Source organism: Chiloscyllium punctatum, chromosome 6 (assembly GCF_047496795.1).
Source record: "Chiloscyllium punctatum isolate Juve2018m chromosome 6, sChiPun1.3, whole genome shotgun sequence".
NCBI lineage: Eukaryota > Metazoa > Chordata > Chondrichthyes > Orectolobiformes > Hemiscylliidae > Chiloscyllium > Chiloscyllium punctatum.
Genome location: NC_092744.1, coordinates 20,728,427 through 20,746,705, shown reverse-complemented (window position 1 = coordinate 20,746,705; position 18,279 = coordinate 20,728,427). Strand labels below are relative to the sequence as shown.

Sequence of the window (18,279 nt, the reverse complement as noted above, 5' to 3'; positions counted from 1 at the left end):
CCAAAAAACATGCCATACCACACTAGTGAAGAGGCAATCTCACAATGTGACATATTCAGTGGGAAACTGAGTTTTCCAGGAAGTAGTGACAGTGCTGCTTGCAATTTTCCCTCCGTTCATTTTAACTGTTGGATAGACTGTGGGCTGCCCATCTGCACTTTTTTCTCAATTAGTTCCCAGTGGCAGCACAGGATCCTGAAGCAGCCTCTTTTTAGAGCACTTAACCATTGAGTATATAAAACAGGTAACAAAATCTCTGGTTAAAAATCACAGCCACAGATGGTTGGTTCATAAGGTGGATCCAAAACTTTTTTTAAGACCTACATTCAAATTAGCACTATGATATCAAAAGGTTACTGTGACTCACTGAGGTCTGTGACACACTTGACTGTTGGCTGATGCTCCCTGTAGGTGAAGCAGACTGACGCCCTCCTGCCTGAAAATGTAATATGAAGAATAATCAGTGACCTGCACAATGCATGAAAAGAACCCAGTGGCCAACGAAGAGGATTGGTTAACCTGTTTCTGAAACCTTGTTACTCATAAATCATGGTGTTCAACCCATGCCTTTCACAAAATCACAGATTTGTTACAGTGCAGTAGGAGGCCTTTGGCCCAATGGTCTGCATCAGATTTCTGAGCATTTTGACAAATTGTAAAACTTCTGCCTTTTATCTGTAACCAGGCACAAAGTTTCTATTTCAATTCCTTATGGAATGCCTCAATTGTATTTGCCCCCAACCACACATCAAAGCAATATGTCCCAAACACAAACCACTCGCTGCGTGAAAACGTTTTCGAAAGGCTAGTTACAGAAGAGGTTTATGGAGGGGGTTTTGAAAGCTCAGTGATATGATGAAGAGACCTTGTAGAACAATAGATACAGTTGCTGAATGAGCATGTCACAAAGAATGGAGCACATTGGGACAGTAGAGAGTGTTCACAACGGCCCTTCAGCCCATCAAGTCTGTACCAATCAAAAACAAGCACCTAACTATTCAAACCCCATTTTCCAGCACTTGGCCCTTTAATGTTTTGACATTGCAAGTACACATCTAAATACTTGTTAAATGTTATAAGGGATTATGCCTCTACCATTTTTATAGGCAGAGAGTTTCAGATTCCCTCTACCCTCTGGGTTAAAAAAAATTCCACTAGTCCCCTCTATACCTCCTGCCCCTTACCTTCAACCTATGCCCTCCTCCCCACATTGCACAGTGGTCATTCCACCAAGGGGAAAAGTTCCTTCCTTTCTATCCTATCCATGCCCCTCAATGCTGTACATCACAATAATGTCTCCCGTCATTCTCCTCTGCTCCAAGAAGCTAGCCTTTCAGGCTGATGGTTTTTCTATCCATCATAGGAACCTCACAGCATCCTTGGGTAAGACAAAGGGTGGAGGGGTTTGCTTTTTAAATCAACAACTTGTGGTGCATGGACATTGCAACCCTGGGCAGCTACTGCTCCCCAAACCTTGAACTCTTCATCATCAAATACCGCCCCTTCCATCTACCACGGGAATCTACCGCTGGCTGCTATACTAACTGCTTTGTACATACCACCACAAGAAAAGCTTGAGGAAGCTCTGGATGTGCTGTACTCCCTCACTAACACCCTGGAAACGGAACACCCCGAGACCCTGTTTATTGTGACTGCCGACTTCAATCAAGTCAATCTAAGGAAGGTGTTGCCCAAGTACCACCAAAACATTACCGGCCCCACCAAGAGCCTGAACATTTTAGACCACTGCTACAACACTGTGAAGGATGAGAGTGGTGCTGGAAAAGCACAGCAGTTCAGGCAGCATCCGAGGAGCAGTAAAATCGAGGTTTCGGGCAAAAGCCCTTAATCAGGAATACAGGGAGAGAGCCTGAAGGGTGGAGAGATAAATGAAAGTAGGGTGGGAAATGGGAGCTACTTTCTCCCCACCCCCACCCTCCTCTCATTTATCTTTCCACCCTTCAGGGTCTCTGCCTGTATTCCTGATGAAGGGCTTTTGCCCAAAATATCGATTTTACTGCTCCTCAGATGCTGCCTGAACTGCTGTGCTTTCCCAGCACCAATCTAATCTAAACTCTGGTTTCCAGCATCTGCAGTCATTGTTTTTACCAACACTGTGAAGGATGCCTACTGCTCCATACCCCGCCCTCACTTCAGGAACTCCGACCACAATGCCGTGCTTCTGCTCCCAGCTTACAGGCAAAAGCTCAAGCAGGAGACCCCCTCACAGAAACAGGTCCAGTGCTGGTCGGAGGAGGCAGAGGATCAACTCTGGTGCTGTCTGGAATCGGCTGATTGGGCGGTGTTCAAACAGTCTGCAGGTACCTTGAACAAATACACCACCACCGTCACAGACTTTATCAGCAAGTGTGTAGAGGACTGCATACTGAGGAAGTCAATCCAGGTGTTCCGCAACAGGAAACTCTGGATGAATCAGGATATACAGAGCCTGCTAAAAACCAGGCATAACGCTTTCAGATCAGAAGACCCACTCAAATTTAAGGAATCCAAGTATGACCTTCTTAGAGCCATTAAGACAGCCAAGGACCAACACCAATCCAAACTAGAGACCCAGACAGACACCTGGTGACTATGGCAAGGTCTGAATGACATCACAGGTTCTAAAAAGAGATAGTGCAAGGTAGCAAACGATGACATATCCCTCCCAACGCCTTCTATGCTCACTTTGAGCAGAATTTCGGCAGAGAGGTAACACCTATTCCGACAAGTCCTGATGAACCTATCCCAACAGTCACAATATCAGAGGTCAGATCAGTTTTCCTTCATGTGAATCCAAGGAAAGTGATGGAACCAAATGGAACACCAGGTCGTACACTCAGAGCATGTAGAGATCAATTGGCAGAGGTTTCTCGGACATCTTCAACCTCTCCCTGCAGCAGGCCACTGTCCCTGTTTGTTTCAAGAGGACCAACATCATCCTTGTGCCCAAGAAGGCTCATGCAGCATGTTTCAATGACTATCGCCCAGTGGCCCTAACTTCGGGGGTCATGAAGTGCTTTGAAAGGCTGGTCATGGCATTAATCAAACCCATTACTCTTGACCCACTCCAATTTGCCTATTGGACCAACAGATCCACGTCAGATGCCATATCACTTGCACTTCACTCCTCTCTAGAGCATCCTAAGACCAAGGATAGCTACGAAAGAATCTTACTCATTGACTATAGTTCAGCCTTCAGCACAATTATCCCCTTGAGACTGATTACTAAACTTAGTGATCTTGGACAAAGCCCCACTCTCTGCAACTGGATCCTCAGTTTCCTGGCCTGAAGTGAAGATTGGGGACAATATTTCATCCTCGCTAACACTCAATACTGGAGCCCCCCCAGATTTGCGTACTCAGCCCCTTACTGTACTCACTGTATACCCATGACTGTGTCGCCAAACAGCAGACTAATGCCATTTACAAGTTAGCTCATGACACCACCACAGTCGGTTGAATCTCAGATGGTGACAAAACAGACTACAGACAGGAGGTGGAAGACCTGTAAAAATGTTGCACTGAGAACAGCCTAGCTCTCAACACCAGCAAAACCAAGGAATTCATTACAGAGGAATCTCGATTATCTGAATACCAATTATCCGAAAATCGGATTATCCGAAGGAGATTTCGCGGTCCTGATGGAAACATTACATCAAAGATGGGTTTCCAACACTGATTGCATCTTTTGTTTACAATGATTAAACAGGCACTGTCTCCAAATGACTAACCTCCCGCCCTCTCGTTCTCCCCCACACTTTCCCTGGAGTTCTATACAGGGGTGTACCCTAAACCCTCCCTTCCCTAGGTAATCTCGCTAACATTGTTCTGTATAAGACAAAGGTAGAACCTGTCCAAAAGTTGTAGTAAAGAGTTTTGTGTGTGGCTGTGGCTGCACGTGTGCATGTGTGCTATTTGGAGACTTACCCAACAAAGGCAACTGCAGCAGACTTGTTTTTGGTGTCCAGTCCAGCTGCCCTGGAGAAGGGGCTGGTGTGTTCGGGGCTGTGCGGTGGGTGGGGGGGGCAGGGGTGTTGGACAGGGTTGGGGGTGGAGGGGGTAGAGTTGAACGGGGTTGAGGCTGGGGGGAGGTGTTGCACAGGGTTGGGAGTGGGGGAGCGGGGTTGGGGGGAGGGGGGCGGTGTTCCACAGGGTTGGGGGGATGGGTGTTGCACGGGGTTGGGTGTTGTGGGCATGGGGCAGTGTTGCACGGGGTTGGGGTGGGGGGTCGGTGTTGGCCAGGGTTGGGGGCGGGGCCTCACGCACTGTGATGCTGCCTTACCTTTAAAAACTATGAGCCCCAGAGGAAAGGCATTTAATCGATTAACCAAATAATTCATTATCCAAACGAAATATTGCCTGCCCATCTCATTCGGATAATTGAGGTTCCCCGGTATTGACTTTCAGCGGAATGTTACTCATGCCCCCCACATATTAACAGAACAGAGGTGAAATGAGTGGAGAGGGTCAAGCTCCTGGGAGTGGTCATCCACAACAAACTTTCTTCGACTCTTCATGTGGATGCACTGGTTACAAAGGCACAACAATGTCTCTTCTTCCTCAGGCAGCTGAGGAAATTTGGCATGATGGTGATTACCCTTGCCAACTTTTATAGGTGCGCCATCGAGAGCATTCTGTCTGGATGTATCACTACCTGGTATGGCAACTGTACCACTTAAGATAGGAGACGGTTACAGAGAGTGGTGAACTCAGCTCAGACAATCACAAAGGCCAACTTCCCATCTATAGGATCCATCTATCAGGCCCGCTATCAAGGAAAGGCCGCCAGCATTCTTAAAGATCCATCCCACCCTGGCCATGCTTTTCTACAACCTCTACCATAGGGGAGAAGGTACAGAAGCCTGAACACATGCACCAACCGGTTTCGCAACACTTTCTACCCTATTGTAGTTAGAATACTGAATGGATTCACAAACTCTTTGTTTTTGCCGCCGTTTATCTATTATTTACTATCTATGCAACTTAACTGTGATCTGCCTGTATTGCTCACAAGACTAAGCTTTTCACTATGCCTCGGTACACGTGACAATATATTCAATTCAATTCAATTCAAAATCAATCCCAGTCTGCCCAATCTCTCTTCATAACTAAATCTTTCCTGCCCAGGCAAAGTCCTGGTCAGTAACCTCTGCACCCCTTCCTACGAAGTGAATTCCAGAACTGCATACAATAATTTAGCCCTAACCAGCGTTTTATATAATTCCAGCATAACATCCCTGCTCTTGAAAGAATAAAGGCAAATATTCCCTATGCCTTTTTAACCATTATATCTACTTGCTCTGCTACCTTAAGGGACCAGTGGACATGTAAACAAAGGTCCTTCTGATTGGCAGGGTATCCCAGGGTTCCATTTACTTTGTATTCCCTTTACTTGTTTCTCCTACCCAAGTGCTTGATCTCACACTTATCCAGATTGAATTTGATTTGCCACTGATCAACCCATCCAGCCAGCCATCTATATTCTCCTGTAATCTAAGGCTATCTTCTCACTACTTACCACAGTAAAACATTTTGTTTCATTTGTGAAACATAATGATCAGCCCTTCTACATTTAAATCTAAATTATCTATGCATAGCACAAACTAATCACTGCAGGACCCTACTGAACACAGTCCTCCAGTCACAAAACAACTCTCGACCATCACCCATTGCTTCTTACAACTCAGTCAATTCTCTACCTAATTTGTCAAATTTTCATGGACCCGTATGGCTCTTACCTTTATTACCAGTCTCTTATGGGGGACCTTAACAAAGGCCTTGCTGAGGTCCAAGCAGACTACATCAAATGCAATGCCCTCATCTACACACCACCCCTTTCTGAAAAATTCAATCAAGTTGGTCAGACATGACCTTTCCTTAACAAAGCCATGCTCAGTATTCTTATTTAATCCCTGCTTCACCAAGTGCAGATTAATTCTGACATTCAGAGTTGCTTCCAATAGGTTCTCCATTTCTGAAATAAGACTGACTGGCCTTAAGTTTCCTGGTTTATCCCTTCCTCCCTTCTTGAATAACAGTACCACATTGGCTGTCTTCCAGTCCTCTGGCACCTCTACTGTGGATAGAGAGGAACTGAAAATTATAACCAGGACCTTACTGTTTCCTCCCTTGTCCTACTCAGCAGCTTAGGATCCATTTCATCCAGTCCTGGAGATTTATCCAATTTTAACCCTGCCAGATCACTAAAACCTCTATGCTAACTTATTTAATTAAATCAAATCCATCTGCCTGATTTCTACTGCCACATTACCCCTCTCACTGGTGAAGACTGATACAAAATATTTATTTAGAACCTGATCTACATTATTAATTGAGAGACCAAGATAATATTATGCAAACCATGGCAGTGGAAGTTGAATTCAGTTTAAAAAAAAATTGAATTAAGAGTTTAATGATAACCATAAAACTGTTTCAACTGTTATAAAAACCCAACTGGATCACTCACATCCTTACCTGTTCAATGCAACATGTGATTTAAGATTGGGATGAGCAATAAACACTGGCCTTGCCAGTGATACCCACATCCTGTCAATTGACATCAAACATCTTCCAGCTCCACATACAAATTATCACTCACAAAATTACTTAGGATTTTCTTACATTTTACCTGCCATTATCCTTTCATGCCCCCTTTTGGCTGTCTTAGTTTCCTTTTTAAGTTCTCCCTTGCACAATCTATAATCCTCTTAGGCCTCTGCTGTTGAGCCCTCAGTATCTGCCATTAGCTTTCCTTTTTCTTTTTATCCAATCCCTATATTCCTCGATTTCCAGGGTTTGCTGGATCAGTTGGTCCTACCCTTTATCTTTATTGAACATGTTAGCCTGTACTCTTTCTATCTCCTTCTTGAATATGTCCCATTGATCGGACACATTGTTCCTGCCTCTGAACCAGAAGACTGGGTTCAAGTCTTACCTGCTCTCAGGTGTGTTATAACATATCTGAACAGGTTGATTAAAAAAATGTACATCTTTCGTGTTGATTTTCATCAGTTATCAAATCTGAATTAATGTCATAATTTTACAGCATCACTCAAAAGTCAAAATGTCCCCCATTATTTTAGAATTTACATTGTTGTTAAACAGATCAACCCAAACAGTTACGTAAACCTTGCTAGAGATAACATACATTTGAATGAAAAAAGCAATTTAAGTGAAATGTTGGTGTAAGATGTAAAGTTCTGATTTGGTTCACTGTCTTCAGACCATATCTGCACAGAAGTTATATTCCAGAATTCAATGAATCCCAAGAGGGTTCTAACAGATCCGAAAATGCTACTGTGATACCCCTGTGTAAGAAGAGATGGAGACAGAAAGCAGGAAACGATTGAGTTAGCCTGACATCTGTTATTAGGCAAGTACCAAAGTCTATTAAGGAAAAAAATAGCAGGCCATTTCGAAAAGCTTAATGTACTCAAACAGAGTCAGCATGGTTTGGAGGAAGGGAAATGATAATGTTACATATTTGCTGGAGCTCTTTGAGGATATAACAAGCAAAGTTGATAAACTCTGACAACCAGTATATTTGGCCTATTTGGATTTTCAGAAGGTATTTAATAAGGTAACAGTTAAAAGTTTATGTCAAAAGGTATCACAAGAGTTCAGAGCAGAGTGGGTAATATAGTAGAATGGATTCAGGATTGGTTGACACATAGAAGGCAGAGTCGGGATTAATGGGTATTTATAAGGTTGGAAAGACATAATTAGTGGAATGGCATAAAGATCCTCATATCTGCGTGGGTTTCCTCCGGGTGCTCTGGTTTCCTCCCACAATCCAAAGATATGCAGGTCAGGTGAACTGGTCCTGCTAAATTGCCCATAATGTTAGGTGCATTAGTCAGGGATAAATATTGGGGTGGGGAATGGCTCTGGGTGGGTTACTCTTCGATGTGGACTTGTTGGGCCAAATGGCCTGTTTCCATACTGTAGGGAATCTAACCTAATCAGTTCTAGGACCTCAGTTATTTACTATCTACGTTAATGACTTGGAGGCGGCAACAGAGATTTGCTGATGATATAAAAATTAGTGGGAAGGTATGCTGTGATAAGGACTTAAGGTATCTGCAAGTGGATATAATTAAGTTGAGTGAGTAGGCAAAGACGTAGCAGATAGAATTTAATATAGGAAAATGTGAGGTTATGTACTTTGGTAGGAATAATCATAAGGCAGACTATTATTTAAATTGGAGAGGCACCTAATGATGTGCAGTGGAAATCTGGGAGCTTTTGTCTATGAGACTCAAAGCGTTAGCAGAGACGTGTAGCAAGCCAATAAGAAGACAAACACAATTTTAGCCTTTGTTACCAGGGACTGAAGTTTACAAACAGAGAATTCTTGTTCCAATTGTACAAGGTGTTATCAGGCCACATCTGGAGTACTGTTCAGGGATTGGACCCCTGCCCACTTTAAAATGGATATACTGGCATTGAAAATGGTTAAAAAGAGATTTACTAGCTGTTTCCTGGGATGAAGGGGTTGACTTATCAAAAATAGCTAAACAGATTTGACCTTTGTTGATGAGCTTGAAAAAAATTAAGGGTGATTTTGTTAAAATGCAGTAAATTCTGAGGTGGGGGTAGCTGACATTACAGATGTTGAGGAGCTGTTTCCACTTGTGAAGGAATCTCAAATTCAGGGGAAAAATTACAGAATAAGCTGACATTTATTTAAAACTGAGATGGAAATGAAATTTTTCACCACGAGGGTAATGCATGTCTAGAGTTCTCTAGCCCAGTGTGCTGTGCAGGCTAGATCACTGTAAGTATTTTTTAAAAAAAGAGGACAATAGTTTTTTTTGAAATATCTGGGAGTTGACACCTATGCTGAGCTGGCATTAGAGAGGAGTTGAGGCCTGTAGCAGATTAGTCATGATCTTGTTGAATGATAGGGCAGGCTTGCGGGCTGAATAGCTCACTTCTGCTCATATTTCTTCTGTTCTTATTTTTGTTCTTCCCCACCAATGTAATTTTTCCCAGGTTATTGCTCCCTGACCTTTGAACTTGACAACTCACCTGTTGGACAGCTGCTAGGCTCTGCAGTTGTGTGCTGCTCAGGTGTTGTTGCTGGAGGGCTGCAGTCTGCAGCATTAAATGCTGCTGCTGTGCCGCATACATCTGCTGCAGATACTGGGCTGCAGTACTAGGCTGGCGGTGCAGAGCTTGCTGGATGACCTGCAGTGTACAAGATACAGGAAACTTCATCAGACTTCAATACATGCATTCATTACAACAGTAATAAATACTGGCCTAGCCAGCGAAGGCCACATTCCATGAACTAACAAAAATATGCGCAGAATGTGGTTCTTCATCTCTTTCCCGACATCTGCAGGACTATCAACAGGATGCATTGCAACACCTCATTAAAGCTCCTTCAAGACAACCTTCAAAACTATAACCTCAACCAGCCGATACACAAGGACACCAATACCTGCTCTCCCAGCCACTCACCATCCTTGGAACTACATTGGTATTCCTGGGTCAAAATAAATGCTGGTCTAACTAGCAACACCAACAAATCCATGAATAAAGAAAAAAAATGACACAACACTCTGACACTATAAGATGTAGCAGCAGAAGTAGACAACTCAGTCCACCAAGTCCGCCCCATCATTCATGAGATCATGGCTGATCCAATAATCCTCAACCCCACTTTTGCCGTTTCCCTATAACCCTTGATTCCCTTACTGATTAAAAAGTTTGAGTCAGGTTTGATAAAGACAAGAAGGAATTTCTTCGCTTCGAAGGTAGTGAATCTGTGGAATTCTTTATTGCAGGATTTTTGGGGATGGGTTATAAAATATGTTCAAAACTGACCTAATTCTGGGATTATGTCTTCCGGTCTGAGACTCTCCCACAACAGGAAACACCTTCTCTGTATCTACCCTGTCAAGTACCCTTAGGATTCTCTATATTTCTATAACGTTGTCTCATTTTCTTCTATATTGCAATGGGTTCAGATTCATCCTACACAACCTTTCCTCAAGAAAACATCTTCATACCTAGAATCAACTTGCCAAACCTTCTCTGGACTGCCTCCAAAACATCTTTCCTTAGATAAGTGAACCAAAACTTTTTGCTGTTTGAGGTGTGGTCCAACTAATGCCTTGTATAATTTTAGCATGACTTCCCCACTTTTCCATACTATTCACTTTGGAACAAAAGCTAACATTCCGTTGGCCTACTCTGTTACCTGCTGAGCTTGTATGGTAGATTTTCATGGTTTATGTGCTCCTATATCCCTCTGTGCTGAAGTTTTCTGCATTTAAGTAATACCCAAATCTTGTATTCTTCCTGCTAAAATGCATAACCTCACATTTTCCCACATGAGATTCCATCTGCCACATTTTTTGTCCAGTCACTTTGCCTGTCCCACTTTCCTGTAGCATAAGGTAAAGCACAACCAGGGACAACTGGAACTAACTAGAAATGGATTTGTAGGCATGGATGGTCAAATACACACAGTAGAGATCGTGCTGGCCATTATGAAAAGAGCATTGCTTAAACTGTGACAACTAATGGAGATGAAACAATAAAAGATTACGGTATCCCCTAATTAATTCTCCTTCTCACCTCCCATATCTCACAATCTCTTTTGATTTACAAGCTGTAGATGGTGTATTACTTTCTCCCTGTCTTTGCCACAACATAACTCATGTTTTTTTCTTATTTCAGACACCCAAGAATGGCAATTTGCCAGTGGAAGAGTAGAAAGATCATGCTGTTGAAGATTTACTGTCAAACTGCCAAAATTTGGCAGATGGAGTATAATGTGAGAAAATGTGAACCTGGCCATTTTGGCAGGAACATTCAAAAATCAGTATACTATTTAAATGGAAAGAAATTGCAGAACTCTGAGATGCAGAAGGATTTGGCTGCCCAGGTATATGAATCGTAAGTGGTGAGGATGTAGCTACAGCTAGTGGTGAGGAAAGCAAATGCTATATTGTTGTTTATTAGAAGAGGAATGGAATATAAAAATGGAAATTTTGCTACATTTGTACAGGGCAATGGTGAGACCACATTTGGAGTGCTGTGTACAACTTTGATCTCCTTACTCAATTAAGATTATTATTGCATGAGAAGCAGCTTACAGAAAGTTTACTTGACTGATTCCTGGAATGAGGAAGTTGTAAAGAAATGTTGTGCAGATTAGGCTTATATCGACTGAGCTTTAGAAGAATGACAGGTGATTTAATTGAAACATATAAGATTCTGATAAAGACTTGACAAGGTGTTAGGAGGAGGTTTCATTTTAAGAAAGGAACTAGAATTAGATAGTACAATTTAAAAATGAAGCATCTCCCATTTAAGACACAGACATTGTTATGATCCATCTAGTGGTAATACTGAATAAGTCAGACTCCAGTGTGAGGCCTGGCTTGATAGACGGAAAGAAAAAGTAGAACTTAAGGTCTCTTATTGTGGAGGTCAGTCACTGAACATATTCACAAAAGACTGCAAGTGCACTTTTAACAAAAGAATATAAAAATCTATTAAATAAATGCACAAACTATATTATTCAAGAATGATTTTAAACAAACTCATTGTAACTTTCAGAAGAAGGTTCAGTGCTCTTACTCCAACAACAACATTATAGACTCTCTAATCTTAGTGACGGATTACCTGTATCTCCAAGTTAAAGCTTCCTGTTCAGTTTGTGCAGCTGTAATTGGTTTCCTTTCCAGCAAGTTCTGCACTTTCATTCAATGCTTCTATCTTCAATCAACATTTCTTCCACAGATCTTTAAACCAGCTTCTAATTCAGTTCATTATTACTGCCACACATGTTCTTTAGACAAATGTTTTCAACAATCTTCCTGCATGTTTTCCTCTCTGACATCTCCATGGCATGCTGCTTCTGGAGATTTCTTCCAAACAACCTCTGACATCTCCCCTTCTGTCCTGATTGTTGTGGAGACTGTAAAACTGATAGGACTTTTGTTTCAATAGACTGTTCCTCTCTGAATGAACCTAGTTCTGGGTCTCTGTTTCTCTGAGTTGGAGACTTCAAGTCAGTATACACCTTAGCAATTATCTCCTTGTCAAGTTTGCTTATCATCTTCTTAAAATCATATAGTTTCTTAGATACATTGATCAAAACAAGACTTTCTCACCGTATAAGAAAAAATATAGATCAAACCAAAATTTAACATTACTCCACCGTAGAACCTAAGTTTCCAAATAATAACATATTATAAGCCTTCATCACATCTCTCTGCAGGAAACTAATTGAAAAGCTATCTTTCAGAGGCATTTTCATTTTCTATCAGAATTTCCTGTCATTGCTGTTTCAATTCTACCTATAGAGATCTAATTTTGAATTTATGTATAGTTGCTGTAGTTAATACAACTTTCAAGTGGCCAAAGGGACATTCTTCTGCCCATTCAAGTTACTTTCATTTCTTTAACAAACTCATGAAAACAATTACTACAGTGTTGAAATTTGGAACAAAAATCTGAAAATTGACTTATGCCAATACACCTCAAAATTTCCTGTTTTGCCTTAGTAACAAGGTAGTCTTTACATTTGCTTCTCTAGATTTTGCTTGGCCTTGTCCAACAATGCATTATTAAATGACCCAAATAAATTATCTTTGCTTTGGCAACTTTCCTTGTAGCCAAGGTTATGGTCAAATTTGTAACCATCCACCAATTTATTCCCAGGTTGTCTAAACATACCCAAATCATCAACGTAAAAAACACATGCACCTAATCCTTCAATGACCTTGTCAGTTAAGTATTAAAAGGTTGGGTGTGCGTTTCATCTGAACAGCATAACATTATATAAAGTCCATCCAGGGAGACAAAAGCCCATTTGTTTTTGGCCACATTGGTCATTTGAAGTTGTCAATATCTCGTTTAAGTTATTTTATATAATAAATTATGCTTATCCAATCTTATTAATACAGTCCTCCAATCACAGAAAAAAACAAGAATCTGTATGTGTTACCACACTGACTTTGCAATACTCTATACACAACCATTGTGATCCATTTGGTTTTACAATAGGTGAACTCCAGCTAATGTGACTTAAGTTAGATAATATGTCCATAATGAACTTGATTTACTCACTTCAGCTGACATCTCTGGGTTTAGTCTGCAAAGGTATTGTTTTATGGCTAACACATCCCCCACATTAACATCATTTTAACTTAAATCAATTTATGACTCACAATATACTCTTCAGTTCTGATTATGCTACCTTCAGAGTACCACCTAACTTTTTGGCCAACTCACATGGCTTGGACATTTGACATAAATATTGGAAGTATAGCATCTGAGATTTGGTTTATAAATTCTCCTATTATTAATTCAAAGGATTCTCAAGCCTCATGCCCCAACGTCCATTCGAAAAGACTGAATCCTGTGGACTTATTTGCAGTACCTAATAACAACAGTAACAAGAGAATTCCTTTTATCCCAATGTTAAAACATTATTGCCGATAGCTTTAATAATCATGGTCTTGACGATTTAATGCCAACTTTCTAATGCACCTCAAGATGATGGATTAATCAAACTAATTTTTCCACTATCATTTTTCATTAATTTTCTGCAAAGGCACTGCCTCAGGAAATTGTGCTGAAATGTCAATACTTGTTACTAATCCCAACCACTAACTTTAGGTCAGGGCTCTATTGAGTCTAACAAGACCCTACCAAACTATTCTTCAAAAGCTGATATCAGAATTAAAGGTACAGGTTTCTCCATTACACGATATGTATGTATGTCCGGCAAAATTTTACCACAGAAAACCAAAGTGATCTGTTACTGGAGTTTCATGAGCTATTTGTAAAAATCTGTTATGACATATAGATGCAAATGCCACCTGACAGGTTACTGTCCATTCAAATAGGTAGGATATTGTTAAAATTGAGAAATTTCAGAAAAGATTTAAAAGGGTATTTATGGCACTGGAGGGTTTGACTTATAGGGAGAGGCTGAATAGGCTGGCTTTCGAGTGTTGAGGCTGAGAAGGTTAATACAGGTTTATAAAATCATAATGGGCATGGATAGAGTGAATAGCCAAGATCTTCTTCCAAGAGTGGGAGAGTCCAAAACTAGAGGGCATCAGTTTAGTCTAAAACTAGAGGGCATAGGTGTAAGCCTGTTGGGGGAAAAATTTAAAAAGGATTTGAGGGGTAACTTTCTCTTGCAGAGGGTGGTGTGTGAATGGAGGCTATCAGAGGAAGTGATGACTCTAATGAAATATATGACTAGGAAAGGGTTAGAGGGATATGGCCAAATGTTGGCAAATGGGACTAGGTCATGTCTGGTTGGCGTGGACGAGTTGGGCCGAAGGGTCTGTTTCTATGTTGTATGATTTTATGATTCTCTCAAATTAAGATTTATCTGTTGCATTTCTGTTAAAAGTGAATGGGCGAAATATGTCAGCCTCATTCTCTTTACTTTCTTCCTTTCTATTTAAATATATGAAAATCATGTCAGATTACTGAATTTGAATATCATCTCCCATTTGCATAGACTTCTCCACTTCCCAATTCAATGGGTCTGAGTTCTACTCACAACATAGTAAAGAAAAGGTTTGCTCGCTGAGCTGGAAGGTTCGCGAAAACAAACCTTCCGGTTCAGTAAGCAAACCTACATCCAGAACCTCAACCTGAGCTACAAATCTTCTCAAACTCACTAACAGTAAAGAAAAGTCCATGATGGTTCTGTTGTAATATCTCAATTTCTTTTACTTCCACTGATTGTTTCAACACCCTTGGTGAGGTCAGTAATTTTGAACCTGCCAGACCTGTCTCCAAGATAAAATCAATGCCTTCCATATGGATTTGTTAAACGACAACTGCAATGTCTCCATTTGCAAAGTCATTCTTTAATCCAACTTTACACAATGGTACTGGTTTATAACTTCCATTAGTCCCATCAATGGGACTGGTTTATAACTTCCATTAGTCCCATCAGCAAGTGACTTGCCCTAGTGTCTCACAAAATCTTTCCTGATTTGCCTTGTTGATTAGAATGAGGAAATACCTCTCGTTTGAAATAAAATACCTAGCATTTCCAGGAGTCTGATTCACTTTAGAAATAATTGCCAGAGCCACCTCCCCCTTCCTTCGTAGATTCTGATGATAGACACTCCCCCTGTACCATGACCACAGCTTTGATGCCCATCCTGATGCATCTTTTTCTGAGGATTCCTTACACAATAGGTCTTCCATTTCATTTCCAGCCACTAGAATTTGCTGTGAACAGTCTTATTATATTGAAAGCATATTATATTCTTTATAGCACTTTTACATTGAGCTTTTCATTGTTTATTATTTCAGCTCCTTTTTATTTGTTTCCTAAAATTTTCAAACCCCAGACTTATTATTCCTCCAATTTCTTTGTTTCCCAAATAACAATTTTTCCACATGTTCAAGATATCATATAGGTATCTGCTAATATCAAGGAACATGGAGGAGTTCAGTGTCATTCGGACGCAAAGTTTTGCACACAGCTTTGGTTCTTCCTTCTAAGTATAGTGACTTAACAGCAAATCTGAGGCACCAATCGTAATGCAGCATCAAATGGCCAATGTTTCAGCTGCCAAGCAGCCCAAATAGCAGCCATGCATTATCTGGATGCTGTCGTGAAAATTCAGATGGCTGCCATCAAAGCTCTAGATTCCAGTTCTCAAACAATGCTCTCCATCCTAATCTGTCCTCCACACTCCTTGATATTGACTGCAGAGTCTCAGAGCAGTTCAGCACCCTATTATCTAATAAGTAAAGGTGAATGGGAAATTGGGAATGGGAAGGTGAATTAGTTCTTCATCTACAGTACCAGCAGAAGGGCCAGGCAAAGAAGAACAACATCTTTAGCCAATAGAGTCACAGTGGCATACAGCACAGCAACAGTCCCTTCAGCCCAATGTATCCATGCTAACCAGACATCCCAATCTAACCTAGTCCCATTGCCAGCATTTGGCCTATATCCCTCTAAAACCATCCTATTCATATACCCTTCCAGATGCCTTTTAAATGTTAAAATTGTGCCTGCATCCACCACTTCCTCTAGCAGTTCGTTCCAGACATGCTCCACCCTCTGCGTGAAAACGTTGCCCCTTAGGTCCCTTCTAAATCTTTTCCCTCTCAACTTAAATCTATGCCCTCGAGTTTTGGACAGTTCCACTCGAAGAAAATGACCTTGGCTATTCACCATATCCATGCCTCTCATGATTTTATAAGCTGCTATAAAGTCACCCCACAGTCTCAGATGCTCCAGGAAAAAATACCCCAGCCTATTCAGCCTCTTTCTGTAACTCAAACCCTCCACTCCCAGCAACCCTCTCAAGTTTAACAACTTCCTTCTATAGAAGGGTGGCCAGAATTGTATGCAGTATTCTAAAAGTGGCTTCACCAATGTCCTCTACAGCTGCAACAGAAAATCCAACTCCTATATTTAATGTTCTGACCAATGAAGACAAGGTGCCAAATGCCTTCTTCACCACCCTGCCTACCTGTGACTCCACTTTCAAGTAACTATGCACCTGCATCCCGAGGTCTCTTTGTTTGGCATCACTTCCCATGGAGAAAGTGAGGACTGCAGATGCTGGAGAGTCAGTCGAAAAGTATGGCACTGGAAAAGCACAGCAGGTCAGACAACATCCGAGGAGCAGGAGATTCGATGTTTTGGGCATAAGCCCTTCATCTGCCCAGACCCCACACTTTTCAACACTCCCACACTCTTCAACACTCCCCAGGGCCCTATGTTTATTTAAACTAATGTTGCACAAGTGAAGGTGTGTTTGGAATGTCACAGAAGCATTCAACTGTCTCCATTTTTAAAGCTATTATGACAGTCTTGATGTAGATCTTTTAATATTTGCTAATGCAAAGAAATGTTTGCAAAAATCTTTTAAATGACAAGACCAAGGGATATTCAAAGGCTATCAAATTACCATCAATATGTCACCAGGGGGCCGAACATCCTTGACCATTACCACACAACCAAAGATGCCTAACGACCCATACCCCGACCACACTTTTGAAACTCAAATCACAATGCTGTGTTCTTCTTCCCAGCTTACAAGCAGAAGTTGAAACGTGAGGACCCAGTACAGAAAGCAGTACAGTGCTAGTCTGAGGCAGAGGAATAGCCAAGGTCTTTTCATCTGGGTGAGGGAGTCCAGATCTAGGGGGCATCGGTTTAAAGTGAGAGGGCAAAGATTTAAAAGGGACCTAAGGGGCAACTTTTTCACAGAGAGAGTGGTACATGTATAAAATGAGCTGACAGAGGAAGTGTTGGAGGCTGGTACAATTACAATATTTAAAAGACATCTAGATGGGTATATGGGCCAAATGCTGGCAAATGGGACTAGATTAATTCAAGATATCTGATCACAATGGATGAGTTGAACTGAATGGTCTGTTTCCATGCTGTTCAGTTCTATGACTCTAAGTCTTGCCCTGGTTTGACTTTCCAAAATGCAACACCTCACATCTCTCTAAATGAAATTCCATCTGCCACTCCATAGCCCATTGACCCATCTGATCCAAGTCCAGTTGTAGTGAGATAATCTTCTTTAGTGTCCACTATACTACTTATTTTGGTGTCATCTGCAAACGTACTAACCATGCCTCCTATGTTCATATTCAAATCATTTAAATAAATGGGGAAAAACAGTGAATCCAGCATCAATCCTTGTGGCACATCACTGGCCATAGCTGCTGATTTCTGTCCATCTCTATCATCTGATTAACATGACCAAGTCAATGCAGGCATCTCTGGCTTACAATGAGTGTATGTTGTTGGAATTCACAAACTCTTGGATCTTTAAGTTGGTGACTTTGTCCACCCAAGAGATGCTGAGACAGTGTAGGTGGGCATTGTGCAGTCTTTTCTTCTGCTTAGCCTATATTTTCCACATCTCAGCACTTGTAAGCCAATGTCACGGAGTTAAAAATCACACAACACCAGGTTATAGTCCAACAGGTTATTTGTAAGTACTAACTTTCAGAGCACTGCTCCTTCATCAGGCAACTAGTGAGGCAGGATCATAAGACACAGAATTTATAGCAAAATATCATTGTTTCATACAACTGATACGATATATTGAACAAACCTAGATTCAAAATATCGTATCAGTTGCATGAGACTAGTCTGTTCAAGTTCACCTGCAGCTTCCCTGCTTCCAAATGCTACCTGCCTCTCCACGTATCTTCATGTCATCTGCAAACTTTGCAACAATGGCCTCAGTTCCTTAGTCCACATCATTGTTATGCATATGGAATTCCACTAGTCACTGGCTGCCA

General features: G+C 41.3%; 1 protein-coding gene across 3 annotated transcripts in view; it reads right to left on the bottom strand.

Annotated features, from left to right (window-relative positions):
- The window catches only part of LOC140478759 (polyhomeotic-like protein 3), a 107,897-nt gene that overhangs the window by 55,569 nt on the left and 34,049 nt on the right, over nt 1-18,279 (bottom strand). For all 3 annotated transcript variants that reach the window (XM_072572098.1, XM_072572099.1, XM_072572100.1), the window contains 2 exons: nt 9,031-9,189; nt 368-436 (listed from right to left, as the gene is read on the bottom strand). In XM_072572098.1, the coding sequence (XP_072428199.1) occupies nt 368-436; nt 9,031-9,189 (228 nt within the window). The remainder of the gene's footprint in view (nt 1-367; nt 437-9,030; nt 9,190-18,279) is intronic.